The sequence below is a fragment of the Anser brachyrhynchus genome, assembly GCF_964034855.1.
Source record: "Anser brachyrhynchus genome assembly, chromosome: Z".
Taxonomy (NCBI): Eukaryota; Metazoa; Chordata; class Aves; order Anseriformes; family Anatidae; genus Anser; species Anser brachyrhynchus.
Window position 1 is genome coordinate 21,270,905 of NC_137697.1, and position 12,741 is coordinate 21,283,645.

General features: G+C 35.2%; 1 protein-coding gene across 10 annotated transcripts in view; it reads right to left on the minus strand.

The window, feature by feature from the left end:
- The window catches only part of SV2C (synaptic vesicle glycoprotein 2C), a 119,670-nt gene that overhangs the window by 52,092 nt on the left and 54,837 nt on the right, over positions 1–12,741 (minus strand). For 9 of the 10 annotated variants that reach the window (XM_080574704.1, XM_080574712.1, XM_080574707.1 and 6 more), the window contains one exon: positions 6,440–6,591. The exons of the other annotated variant lie outside the window; for it this stretch is intronic. In XM_080574704.1, the coding sequence (XP_080430830.1) occupies positions 6,440–6,591 (152 nt within the window). The remainder of the gene's footprint in view (positions 1–6,439; positions 6,592–12,741) is intronic. 10 annotated transcript variants of the gene reach the window in all.

Here is a 12,741-nt window from a genome sequence, read left to right on the forward strand (position 1 = left end):
CACTGACACTTGTCTTCTCTTAATGGGAGGAGTCCAGCAGGCTAGACTGAAATCTCTGCAAATCCATTATTGCGGTTGTCACTTCTCAGAAGGATCCAGGTCTGTTCTTCAGAAGTGCAAGAAGCTGCATGGTCACTAAGATCTTTTTGCTTTTATTGCTATTCAAGCATTTGCCATGCCCTATAATTCCATGGGGGCTATATAACACTGGAATTGTTTTTTATCCCAATACTGCTTCTGCCACATGTCACTGACTAACCTTCAATCTAAAAAGATTGATGTAGGGAGTCAAAAGTTTTTCTTTCTTCATTGCCATTGAATAATTTTAGTCCATCATATCCTCTGTTTAGTTTCTTTCATGCTGGCAGGTTGACTCCTTCATTACCACTGCCTGGTGCTGTGCATGCTGTGAGCTGCACATCGAGACTTTAGATCATCCACATTGTGGCAGCATCCAGCTCTGCCTACCTCCTAGTCTGTTTTATTACAATATTGTTCACAACAGCTTCATTCATAAGCGGAGTTTATTGTAGTTTTAAATGTGTGTTTACCATTTTTAACTCCAACTGGATGACACAAGAACAAAGCAAATATGACAGCAAAAAATACTATAGAAGTTACTGTAATACACCTACCAAAAAGATGATGAAATATCTTTTTGATTGTCAGTAATGTTAATTTCCTCAGGAGAATTGATCTGCTTCACCTCCACAATCTTTTGCTATGAACAAAGGTGTTTTTCAGACCACTTCACAAGCCATTGACAAAACAAAATAGATTTGTCCAGTATAATAACAATTACATTCTATTTGAAATAAAGGCTATTTATGAACTCCTGTGCCCATGAAAAGACTTTTCAGTATCAGTACTGCTATGAATGTTCAACAGGTCTCCAGCAGTGAGACAGTAGATGTTAGAATTTTATTACACTTAACTTTTGAGACTTAACTTTTTTCCTATCTAAACTAAATCCCAGTTCCTGCCATTTAAACTAGTTTAAACATATTGACAGAAGAAAAGTAAAAGGCAAAGAGCTTCAGAGTAAAGTAGGAGCAAATATATTTTATAATATAGGAAAAGAAAACATTTTTTTTTCAGTAGGAGAGATAATTAAGTCTTTTATGTATAGAAGTTACAGTTAAACTTCTGAATACAATGTTTTACAAGTCTTAGGTTTGAGTCCATAATTTGGAGACTTCTGTGTCTGCATTTTTTAGATCTTTGTTATTGTAAAACAGTGATTCTCTAATAAATAAATATATATATCTTTATATATATAATATATATATTGCTTATAACATATTTATTGTATATTTTTAATATGCTTGTTTATATATATCAAGTATTCTGCAAAAATTTGCTCTCTGAATTTAATAAAAATCTAGTGAATGGAGTAGAGATACTTATTCACTTTCATTCACAGGACAGGTTATCAGTTCTTTGCAGATGTAATGGAAAAAATTGCTGAACACTTTATTTTTTTCCTGCTTACACCTAAGGAGAAACATTACAATTAGAAAAGAAATCTTACATTCTGAACTTAAATTCTTATTTCTTAGATTTCTTGTTTCACTTCTATCACCTCCAAATTTGTATTTCCAGAATGGTGCTAAATACCTTTCTTACAAACACAAGTGGCTGGTCCTCGTTAAGTGGAAAAAAAAAAAATCTACTGATGAAAAATGAATGGTTCAGATGTTATGTATTTAGACACTGGTCTAAATAAAATGTTTAATTTAAAGAATTACATCTGAGTTTTTGCACTGAGAATGTTAGAAAGTCATGTTTCCCATTTTCTTGATTCTGTATTATTAATAGAGTAATTTCATAGTCTTTTAGTGGATAATCTACACTAATTTAGTTGGAATTTGACTATCTGTCTCAGATCATACATGAAAACTGCTTGATATTGTTGTCTCCTCTCTCCCCTGGTAAACACCAGAAATGAGGGGCTAGCATGTGGGTAAGCATATCCTGAACTCATCCCAAATCCATAGAAAGACAATTTAGAAAGACAACTGTAAAGAGAGTTTTTGGGGCTAAGGACTTATGAAAGTAATTAGACCTGTGTTGGTATTGCACTCTTAGACCAGCTTGAGGTTTTAATAGTTGTTTACTCTGCAAAATGAAAAATTCCACGTGTTTCCAATCCTGTTATTATTAGGACTTTATGACCTTAGTCAATAGCATAATCCCTTTGCACCAGGTTCTCCAAAACAGAGGGCTGAATTTACAAATTAATCTTTTGGTGAATACTGTTGCTCTTGCACATATATGCTGGCATATCTAGCTCCTAGCTAACTGGTTGTAGACATTTCCACCAAGCTGTAAAATGCAACTAGTAACTAGTTTTACTTACTTTTACTAAGTAAAAACTAGTAACAATTAATGTTGATGAAGGCCCCTTCCCATAATTTAGAAATGTACTTAAAATATTATGAACATTTGATCAGCTTTGCTGATATTTAAAACAGCAAAGGAAAATGACATTATTTTACAAATGCTATAAAAAAAAAAGAAAAAAGCAACTCATTTTATACATGCTGCTGCTGCCTTCTAATTGCTGTCACGTAATCCCTTGGCTCCTGAGCTTGAAATGTCAACTGCAGTTTACATGCAGCAGCCTTGATACCTGCACCATCCTGGTCAGACACTTCATCACCTCCACTTCTCTGCCTTGCAATCTAGGTCATGTGTTTGCTTTCTTATTCAGTAATAAGATCTATAAATCAATGAAGTCAACAGTTGCCTGTTGCTAAGCGAAAAATAAATAAATAAAAAATCTAGGGAATTTTTCTGGTGTTTATGAAGTCAGAAAAGGATCCTCATATATGCCAAACATAAAACTGCACAGAATACCAAAACTGATAGTATAAATAAACTGAAAGGTTTATCCAACATTCCCTAGTTTTATTTTGGAGATATGACACAATAAAATACTAACCTTTTTTTTAAAAAATAACATAGTGTATGGCAGGCAACATACTTTTTCAGAGAACTGATAATTATATATATATATATATTTTTTTTTAATGAAGGGATAAAATTGGCTAGGAAAACTTGGATGAATCCTTGGTTCCTATGCTTGAACAAAGACATAAAAAGTATAATGAAAAAGTAATATATCACTATTGGGATTTTACGCTGAAATATAATCTCTCACTGTTAAGATGTTTCATTGTTTGGAAAATGAACATTTTAAAAAACATTGTGATGTGTATCTGATGCATTTGACAGTCTTAGAAGTAATCCACCTTGAAGCATTATGCTAAATTTAAAGTTGCACTTGCAAAATGGTTTATAAAATGGTAATTATCCTTCTTATCAAGCCTGACCTATGTTGTGCATAAAGCCATTTATTCGCAACAGCCTAGTCTGGGACTTTGTTAATTGGCTGCAATTAGAAGCATTTCTCTGCAGATGTTTCTTCTAATAGATTCTCTATGACCTCAACTCTTCTTTCAAGAACGCTGAGCAAGTCTGCATCCATTTTCAATTTTTAAACAGAAGCCAACAGCCATAGACTTAAAGAAGCTCTGAAACTTGCTTGCCTTCCAGATAAAACTAATCTTCCAGTATGTGGTCACTGCAGCACTACATCATCCTGATTCCTCTCAGGCTTCAGTCACTCCAATGCTACTTGAACAGAAACAGAGATAAACTGTAATATGTAGGGAATGTAGACTTCATTTTCTCACACACACACAAAAATATATATATATATAACTAAATCTTCAACAGGTGAACTAGTATAGCTTCACTGCCTGCCTTGGAGCTAGATAATGTATATCAGCTGCAAATCTAGGACTTTTTAAAGTATCTTATATAAGAATTGGTAAAAATGAAAGGAATACATTTGTAAAACAGGGAGAGAAAAAAAAAAAAAAAAAAAGATGATTCTACACTGCTGGTCTGGTACTTTTCCATTCATTTAAGAATAATTCTACTATGCTCAGTGGCAGCTTATTGCTTTTCAATTGATACAACTTCATTCATTGTCTTTGAGTAATTTCAGTGTTTAGCTAGGAAAAACGAACTCTGTTTGCTCCTCAAGTGAGAAGCAGAGAGATCAGAATTTCCTATGCACTATAAACCTTAGAAATAAGTGGATGCTTTGTTTATAATATAAGTTTTGCTTCCTGGTCAGCGGATATATGAATGATGAGAAGGACTGAAAGTGGTTTGGAGAAAAAGATACATCTTTGCCTAATTTTGGCAAAATAATCATGTGGAAACTATGTGGAAATCCTGAAGGAGAAAATGCTCTTACAGGAGTCCTCATGAATGCACTTGATACAAACGGTGAAGCGACTAGAGCCTGCATTAACCTCTCCTGGAGTGTTTGCAGAAGGGTACAGTATTGTGTTAATGTATCCTCCCCAGTACCAGAGCAGCATTTGCCCTGGGAACACTTGGCAGCGCCTGTGAACTCAGCATGCAATCATGAAAATGAAGCAGTTTATGCCTGGTCCTGAGCAGAACAATTCCACACTTGTACCAGGCAGTAAGACACAGACTTTAACGTTGACAACATAAAGAAGAGGTCTAATTTACAGTAAAAATAATTTTGAAAGACCTCATTCAAACCCACATATATATTCTGATTAAATTTTCCAAAATCATGTGTAAGCTTATTTCTTTTCCTGTGGGAAAGAATTGTGTCTGTTGTTTATAGGTTCCTTTTTCAGCCCTTCCTTTGGCTATTAAGTCTTTTCATAATATACTGCAAGGAGAGTGATTTATATGGCTAAAGCTGAAGAATACAGTCTTTCAATTTATTTTTTTTTTTGTGTTACTCTGTCTGAAGTGATTTCCTAGATACTGTGGTGAAATACACACACACAAAACCAAAACAACGCAACATGGCTTTTATTTGCTGATACTCTTCCACTGCTAAAGAAAGAAGAAAATTATCCCCTCCAGTGTCACGGCTTTAATGTAAAGTTGTGTATTGTTATTCATTGAGATATATTGCCATGTGACATTTCTGAAAGCACCTCAGTAAAGGTTGTAGAGTTAGTTATGAAATCTATAGTCAAATTAGACAACCTATTCAAATCAATCTGTCATAATATTTGTATTTTCCACTGAAAGATAAAGAAAATAAAAATATAAAGGAAATAAAAAAAAAAGGCACCCAGAACAACTGACTAATTAAATACATATATATATATATCCACATCATGCCTTGCCAGCAAAGATTCCTCTCTGATTTCAGGAATTCAAAGCCAAAAGGCAAGGTTAAGGACAGAGATTCAGGCTGTATGTCCAGTCTAAAATTAGTTTTCATGTTACAGTCTAGATATTTGATTAGTCTGCATGGTTATAATTTATTTCTGGGCCTTGCTGTCTGTTAAATGTTCCAATCACTTTGGGCAAACCTTCTGAATTTTTCCTCTTTTGCACAATCCAACTTCAATAAATATCAGTGCCTGGCTTAAGAAAACTGCTCTGCACGCTAGCTAATTCATGACGTTGCTCTACTTGTTTTGAAGAATGCCACCGACAAGTGCTTACAGAGCCTTATTTTTAAAAACCACTGAGCAGTCCCAGCCACCCTGGAGACCCATGAGCACTTAACTCTTCCAAAACACAAGCCCAGAAGACTGATTCAAACCTGTATCTCCATATAATGTTTGACTACGTCAGGGCAGTAAAGAGTTCTTTCACAAAGCAGTATATATTGCATGTTCATATAATTTCAATCACTGTAATCTTTTTGTCTTATTTGCCTTCATTTATCCCTACAGTATTTTTACAGTATCCCTACACTTTATTTGATTTCTGATTCCTACACCATTAAAAAGATCCACTAAGAAATTCAATATGGTTTTATATTCAGAAGTGCCACCACAAACATTAAGATGATCCTTACACTTCCTTCTCAAGCGTGTATAATTGGCATTTAATTTCTGTTTCAAATAAACAAACAAAAAAGCTAGCAGAACTTTTATACTCAACATTTTAAAAGCTATCTTCTTTAATTTCTTTAATTTATCCGTGTCACATATTTTCTCCAGTTTCAAAAAAATACCAGTTACCATAGAATCACAGACTCACAGGATCATAGAAAGGTTTGGCTTGGAAGGAACCTCAAAGGTCATCTAATTCTGCCCCCCCCCCCCGCCCCGTCATAGGCAGGGATACATTCCACTTGCCCAGGTTACTCATACTTCTATTTGTCCATGTTTCTAGTAAATTTATAGAATCTGACTAAGCATGGCTATGGGGTAATTTTTGCATTAATATATTAATTTTAAAATATATTTTTATTTAGTTAATGTTCTGTTCTCCTAACTTCCTGCAAAGGAATCATTTTTTCTTAATAACAGGGTTAGTATTTTGAGAACAGACATATAGTACCATGTTTAAACTCTAACTGAAGAGCTTTACTTTCACAGTATAAGAATGAAGAATTGCAAGGAAATGTTTTTCTTACCATAATGAGGAATTATTGCCCAAGCCATTGCAGATGCATAGATACCACCAATCATCCAAAACATACAGAGCCAACTCAGATGTTCGCCTCGTTTCTCCCGAGCAAGAACTTCCGAAAAATAGGAGAAAACTATTGGCACAGCTCCACCAATTCTAAAATGAAATATATACCATACATTAAAGGAGAGTAACAACTAGTTAAAGTTTGGATAAAGTCATTTAAAACCCAAACTACAAGCAGCTTTCCTAGCAAGAGTGTTTTTTTCTCAAATTGCACCATGTACTGAAGAACTATTTAGAAAACTTTCACCAGTTTGGATGCAATTTTTGTCAAAGATTTCTTTGAAAACTCTATATACAATTCAACTTATTCGGTGATTCAAATGGGTTGTCAATGTGCTGGCTGCTGAAACAGAAACCAACACAATGCATTGACTTTCACTGTTACAAAAATCCTGTAATCATAGCAATCTAATGACAAATGTCAAAATACATTCAATTTAACTGAAAATATTAGTCATTTTCCCAAAGAATAATAGATATGTCTCTAAGTCTTAACTCCAATGTTTCAGTGCTCAAACAAGAAGTGACTAAATTCCAAGTATGTTGTTAATATATTTTATTTCATGCATATTTTAAAAAGATGTTCTATTCAGTTGCACCACGTGATTTGCTAAGCCCATGATGGGCTTAAATTTTTTATGGGAGTGGCTATGTATTCATAAAATATCCACACTTCTTCACAGAGTAAAAAAATAAAAACAATTTTTAAAAAGAAGTGAAAAAAAAGACTTCAACTTGGTTTTGCAAAATTTATTATAACTCAAATTATGTATTATTGTCAGTACTAGGTTTCAAATAATCTTTTACTGTATTTAACTCCTCACTACCAATGCAAACTGTCAAATGTTCCACAACAGATTAAGTCTTTGTGGGCTTTAATTTCCTGCTAAAGAAAATACCTGTGAATTTTGAACAGATATTCAGATATACCAGATTACATCCTTTAGAGAAGTAATGACTTTCATGGTTGAAATTTTTAACTCAGTTTTAAAGATAAATGTGTATTTATGCTGCTGTTTCAGCAACTGCCAAACTGGGAGCAAAAAGAAGGAATTTAGAACAGATTAAAACAAGTATAAAAAGTAAAAGATGAATACAGAAATGGTATTTCAGTGCAATATTGTTTATTGCAATTTATTGTCAATGCAATATTGTTTACTTCAAGGTGTCCTCAGGTATTGCAATGAAACACTGCACTGAGAAGTTAATTTGTTTAGGGGACTACTGTTCTGTCATTTCCTTCTAGATAGCTCTACTACAAAGTACTACAAAGTCTCTACAAAGTACTGCCAGTCAACTCTTACCTTTAAAATTAGTATTTGCCATAGCTGAAGTTGCTAACATTCTCTGCAAGTTCGGCAGAGGTTTGTACCTCCGTGATTTCTTGTTAGGTGTACAGATAGAGTGCCCATGTGAGGACTGTATCTTGTGTTCTTCTCATGGGTAAAAACACTAAAAAGTTTCACCAGGGTATCGCTCTCTCACAATGAGGGAGATTGTCCTGAGAGGTTGTCCTGAGAGGTTGTCCTGGAAGCCCAGGATGAGAAACAGAGGGTGGAATCACAGCTCTTTTTACTGCAATGAAGAAGCCCTACTAGCTCAGTGGTGCTATAGAGCCTGTAGGCTCTCCAGTTCCTAAAGTTTAAGTGGCTTACAGCAATAAATTCTCACCCTCCAGGGCTCAGGCCATGCTTTTATAGTGCTATTTCTGTACACTTTCTATTCATATTTGTTCTGTGAACTTATTGGGAGGGGAAAATCAAAAAGAGATATAAATGATGCACCCTAGGAGAACAGAATTTAATGAAACAAACAATGAACTACAGTACATTTGCACTTATGTTGTCATAAATAAATGCCTGCAAATCTACCTTCAGAGCCATGATTTGTCACAACAGATTTTGGCAACTGCACAGTGTGACAGTTGGAAAATAAATAAATAAATAAAAAACATCCTGGAGCCACTGACTTCAGAGAGCCTTTGCTTATTGGCAGATACACTAAGCAAAGTGTCTTGAAAAGCAAAAGTATATAAGGAAGAAAGACAATGGAGGGGAAAGGAAGAGGGGAATGTAAAAAAACACACCACCTTATAGAATACTAACTATATGAGGCAGAATGTTGTTCTGAAATATCTTGTCTTCTTCTTTTACAAATATAGTTAAGATCTAGACTCAGAGTAAAGATTGTGTCTGTGTTGACGTCTGCAAGTTTTTTACTGGTGATCTGTTAAGTGTCAGAGTTCTAAACACAGATTCACTGCTATGCTCCTGGGACATGGAAGCAGCCCACCACCTTCTTTTGTTCACTTGCACCTACTTTTTCCTCTTCTTCTTAACCAGTTTTTACTTCCACTTCCAAAAGTCCAATTAAAAACATCTTTGTTATTTTCCTCCCAGAACTTCCTCTAGATTGGCAAGATATGCAAAAGCAAGTACCCAGATCAACTTGTTCACCTTGCAAACTGCTGGGTAATGTCCTACAAAACAGCAGCATGCTGCAGGCCACGCATTGCTGATCATTCTACCTATTTTTAAATCCAAGTGCCTGATTGGACTATGCATGCTAGAGAAGTTGTCTTCTAGGTACACACGTGACCTATATGCTATCAATAGCGAGACTCGCTGTGATAGACTCATGTATGATTATTTACAGAATTCTAAAATACTGTTAGTTCTGAAGGAAACTGATGAGTAAATAATTAAGTCCACAAATTTTTCCAACACTACTAAAAAAAAAAAAAAAGACAAGTCAGATTTTATGTCGAATACAAGCATATAATTGCAAAGAATTTGCTTGCAGTACTTATTCAGTTAGATATGCCAGATAAGCACAGAAACGTTTCTGCATCTACAGGGACATTACTAGCAGAGATACAGGTGTGATCGTCACACTCTACTCAGCACTTGTCAGGTCACACCTGGCGCAGTGTCCAGTTCTGGTCCCAGAGTTCAAAAAGACACAGACAGACTGAAGAGTGTCCAAAGGATGGCCACAAATATGATCAGAGGGCTGGAGAACCTGTCCTATGAGGAAAGGCTGAAGCAGTTAGGTCTTTTCACCCTGGAGAAAAGAAGGCTCAAGGCAGATCTTATTGCAGTGCTCCAGTATTTGAAGGGCAGCCAGTACTTAATGGGTGGCTACAAAGAGGAAGGGGGTTCTCTTTTTCACAAGGATCCACATGGAGAAAACAAGGGGTAATGGGTACAAACTGCACTGGAAGAGATTTCATCTTCATGTAAGAAAGTAATTTGTTACAGTGAAAACAGTCAGTCACTGGAACAACCTCGCCAGAGGCATGATAGAATCCCCTTCAACAGAGGCTTTCAAAATGTGAATGGACAGGGTGCTAGATCATCTCATCTAATCTCCCTTTTCCCATTAAGGTTGGACATGATGATCTTTCAAAGCCCATTCCAGCCTGGGTTGTTCAATTCTGTGACTGTTTATGAACTCTTGGTCTTTTGCAGATCTCTTTCTTCCTCTTTTTCATTTCTCTTTTCAAGTTTTTACTTTCTCTTTTGAGTTTTCTATTGTATAGGTTCTACCTTATTTCTGTGTTTCACTCTTCTAGTCTTTCTCTCTCATATAATCTTCCTTTCCCATTAGAACATTGTCCTCTTGTCTTCACAGTCTTAGGACAGACCTTTTTTCTCCCAGCTGTGTCAGGTTTACATCAGTCAACCTTTAACGACTGAAGAGAAAGAAAGGCCTGGAATCAAAGCTATTTGGAAAGCTCATACCTTGCTAACCGCTTCCTTGGCTTGCCTGAGAAACATATCAGCCTTTTTGGCATACACTATCAGCTTTGAAGCCAGTCACCTGCAGAGCTATTCATTAGCTCTCAGTGTACAACTACTGATAGCCATGGGTGGGAGGCAGCTGGAGTTTGCAGAGGAATTAAAGTCAAAAGGATTACAACCCCTTGAGGGTAAGAAGGCACACGAGAAAGAAACAGAGCAAATAAGCGTAAAGAAGTAAAAGATAAGTACAATGTAATAATGAATACTGATGGCATACAATTATAAAAGTTGCCTGTTGGTCAAGATCTGAAGTCCTTGACAGCAACTGCTTGTGTAGCTGTGTTGTGCAATTGTGCTGTGTTCACATGGCCCATCTCTGCTGGAATCTTTTGAAAGTTGCTATGCATACAGAACACTGGCTGTTCTTCCTGTCTTGGTCATTTAGAGAAGGGGGATATAAACATCTGTAGGAGTTACTTGCCGCTGCACACAACATACAAAAATGGTAGTAAATGTCAGCTTGGGTAGATTTACACAGTGACCTCAAAATTGCTTGTTACAAGAAACTTCATCTACAGATCTGGATTTTTGGTAACTGCTGATCCCCACAAAGTTGTGAGGAATTTGGGCAAGATCTAAATGATGAGTTGAACGCTATGATGTTGACACCAGTTCTTTATAGATCCCAGTAATGTAGAAGGACTACTGCAGGTAGCTTTGCAGAGAGGTTTTCTGAGAAAGGGATAAAAAGGCTGTCTGAAGGTGAGTCTAGTCTAACATCTTGTGGAAAATAAATACTATATGATAGTAAATATTAAGAAAGACTTATTCACAGGATATGACAGGCTTTGTATTGGCTTTTGGTTATATAAATTCACCACATCTAAGCCAAGTTTACTAATATTTCTGTGGATCTTAAGAAGACATTTGGTCAAACTGGTGTTTGTAGCAAACTAAAAGAAGTCTCTGTATTCTGGACATAATGCTTGGTTTGTAAATTAAGACATGTTTGTTTAACCTTTCATACTTCCCTCATGAAAAAGAATCATTTCAGTGTTGGTTGAATAGTTTTTAAACTGTAGTTGGCCTCAGGATATATATTTATTTCAGTTACCTTAATACAACATGAAAACTTTGATTACTTTTAGAAGCAACATTTGTGCTAGATAAATATGATACATTTTGGGAAAATGTATCATCTCTCTGTTTACTTCAAGGCAACCTAAATCAAATTTGCTGGGCTAATACAAATGTATAGAGTACTTTTAAACATGTTATTCTAAACTAAGTTGTTGTACATGGAAAACTGCATCTAAAATTATCTAAAAGTACCAAAAAAAAAAGGTGAAAAAATATAACTTTCTGCAGTAGACGTTAGATAAAATTCTCTAGTTGAGATTAATATTTCACTGTGCCAGTGTTGAATAGGCAACAATTCCCTTTCCGTTCAAGGTAGTAGTGATATTATGAGTCATATTCTGGTATTAGAGGAAATTTACTTTGACAAAGACAGATCTAACAAGGTGCTTTTTGATGATAATTTTAGCACATTTCCCCCTTTCCCCCCCTTCTCCCCACTGACTAATGGTGAATACAGCTCACAGTTTCTTCTCTAGCTGTTTCTACATTGTAGGAAACCATGTCAAAAGCCTTGCTAGACCTTTATCTGACTTTGGGATTCAAATCCCTTTTGATTTTAGATTTTGGATTAATCAATGGAGGAATAACAGTTATGATATTTTTTCCACAAATGGAAATGATTTTGCAGACTACCCAATATTTCTTTATTCTTTTCACTAGCTTAAGTTCACCTTTGAGACTTATATCCCTCAACACCTTTTACCAAGCAGTATCTTAATATTATTTATACTGTTTTTATTCCAAATAATTCTTCTTGGGGGGAGGAGAGGGATGTAAAACTTTTAATAGTTTAAAGTTTTCCAGATGCAAAACATGATCAGAAGGTGGATTGTTTGTTGTTGTTGCTATTGATTGATTGTTTTTTCCTGATCAGTTTACCTCTGTAAACATGTTTGGTCTACAAGAGAATCTGAGGATAATCTGTTTTGTACTATTTTCTATAAATAAATTCTTCTATCAGATACTGATTTTATTGTTCATGCTTCTTCATATATTTACATATATTTTTGTATTTTCTAGAAGATAGAAGAGCAGTTTAAAATCCCTTCACCTTATGTCTCATGATTTCGTATCTCATGAATACTTCTTAATATTTAATTGACTTTTAATTATCAGAAGTTGTCCAGTTAACTCTCTGACCCTTCAGAAAGCATATCTCCAATCTGCATAACAATACTCTTTTGCCTTTAAAACAAAACATTCAATTCTTTGATTAAAATTATTCATATTTAATATTTGGGCTCTCTAATGCACACCAAATTACTGGAACAAAGCCACCTCCATTGATAACAGTGATATATATCCAATGTCTTTCATTAAGAAAGGGGAACTGGCATCTGCTGGCCAAAGGCAGGAT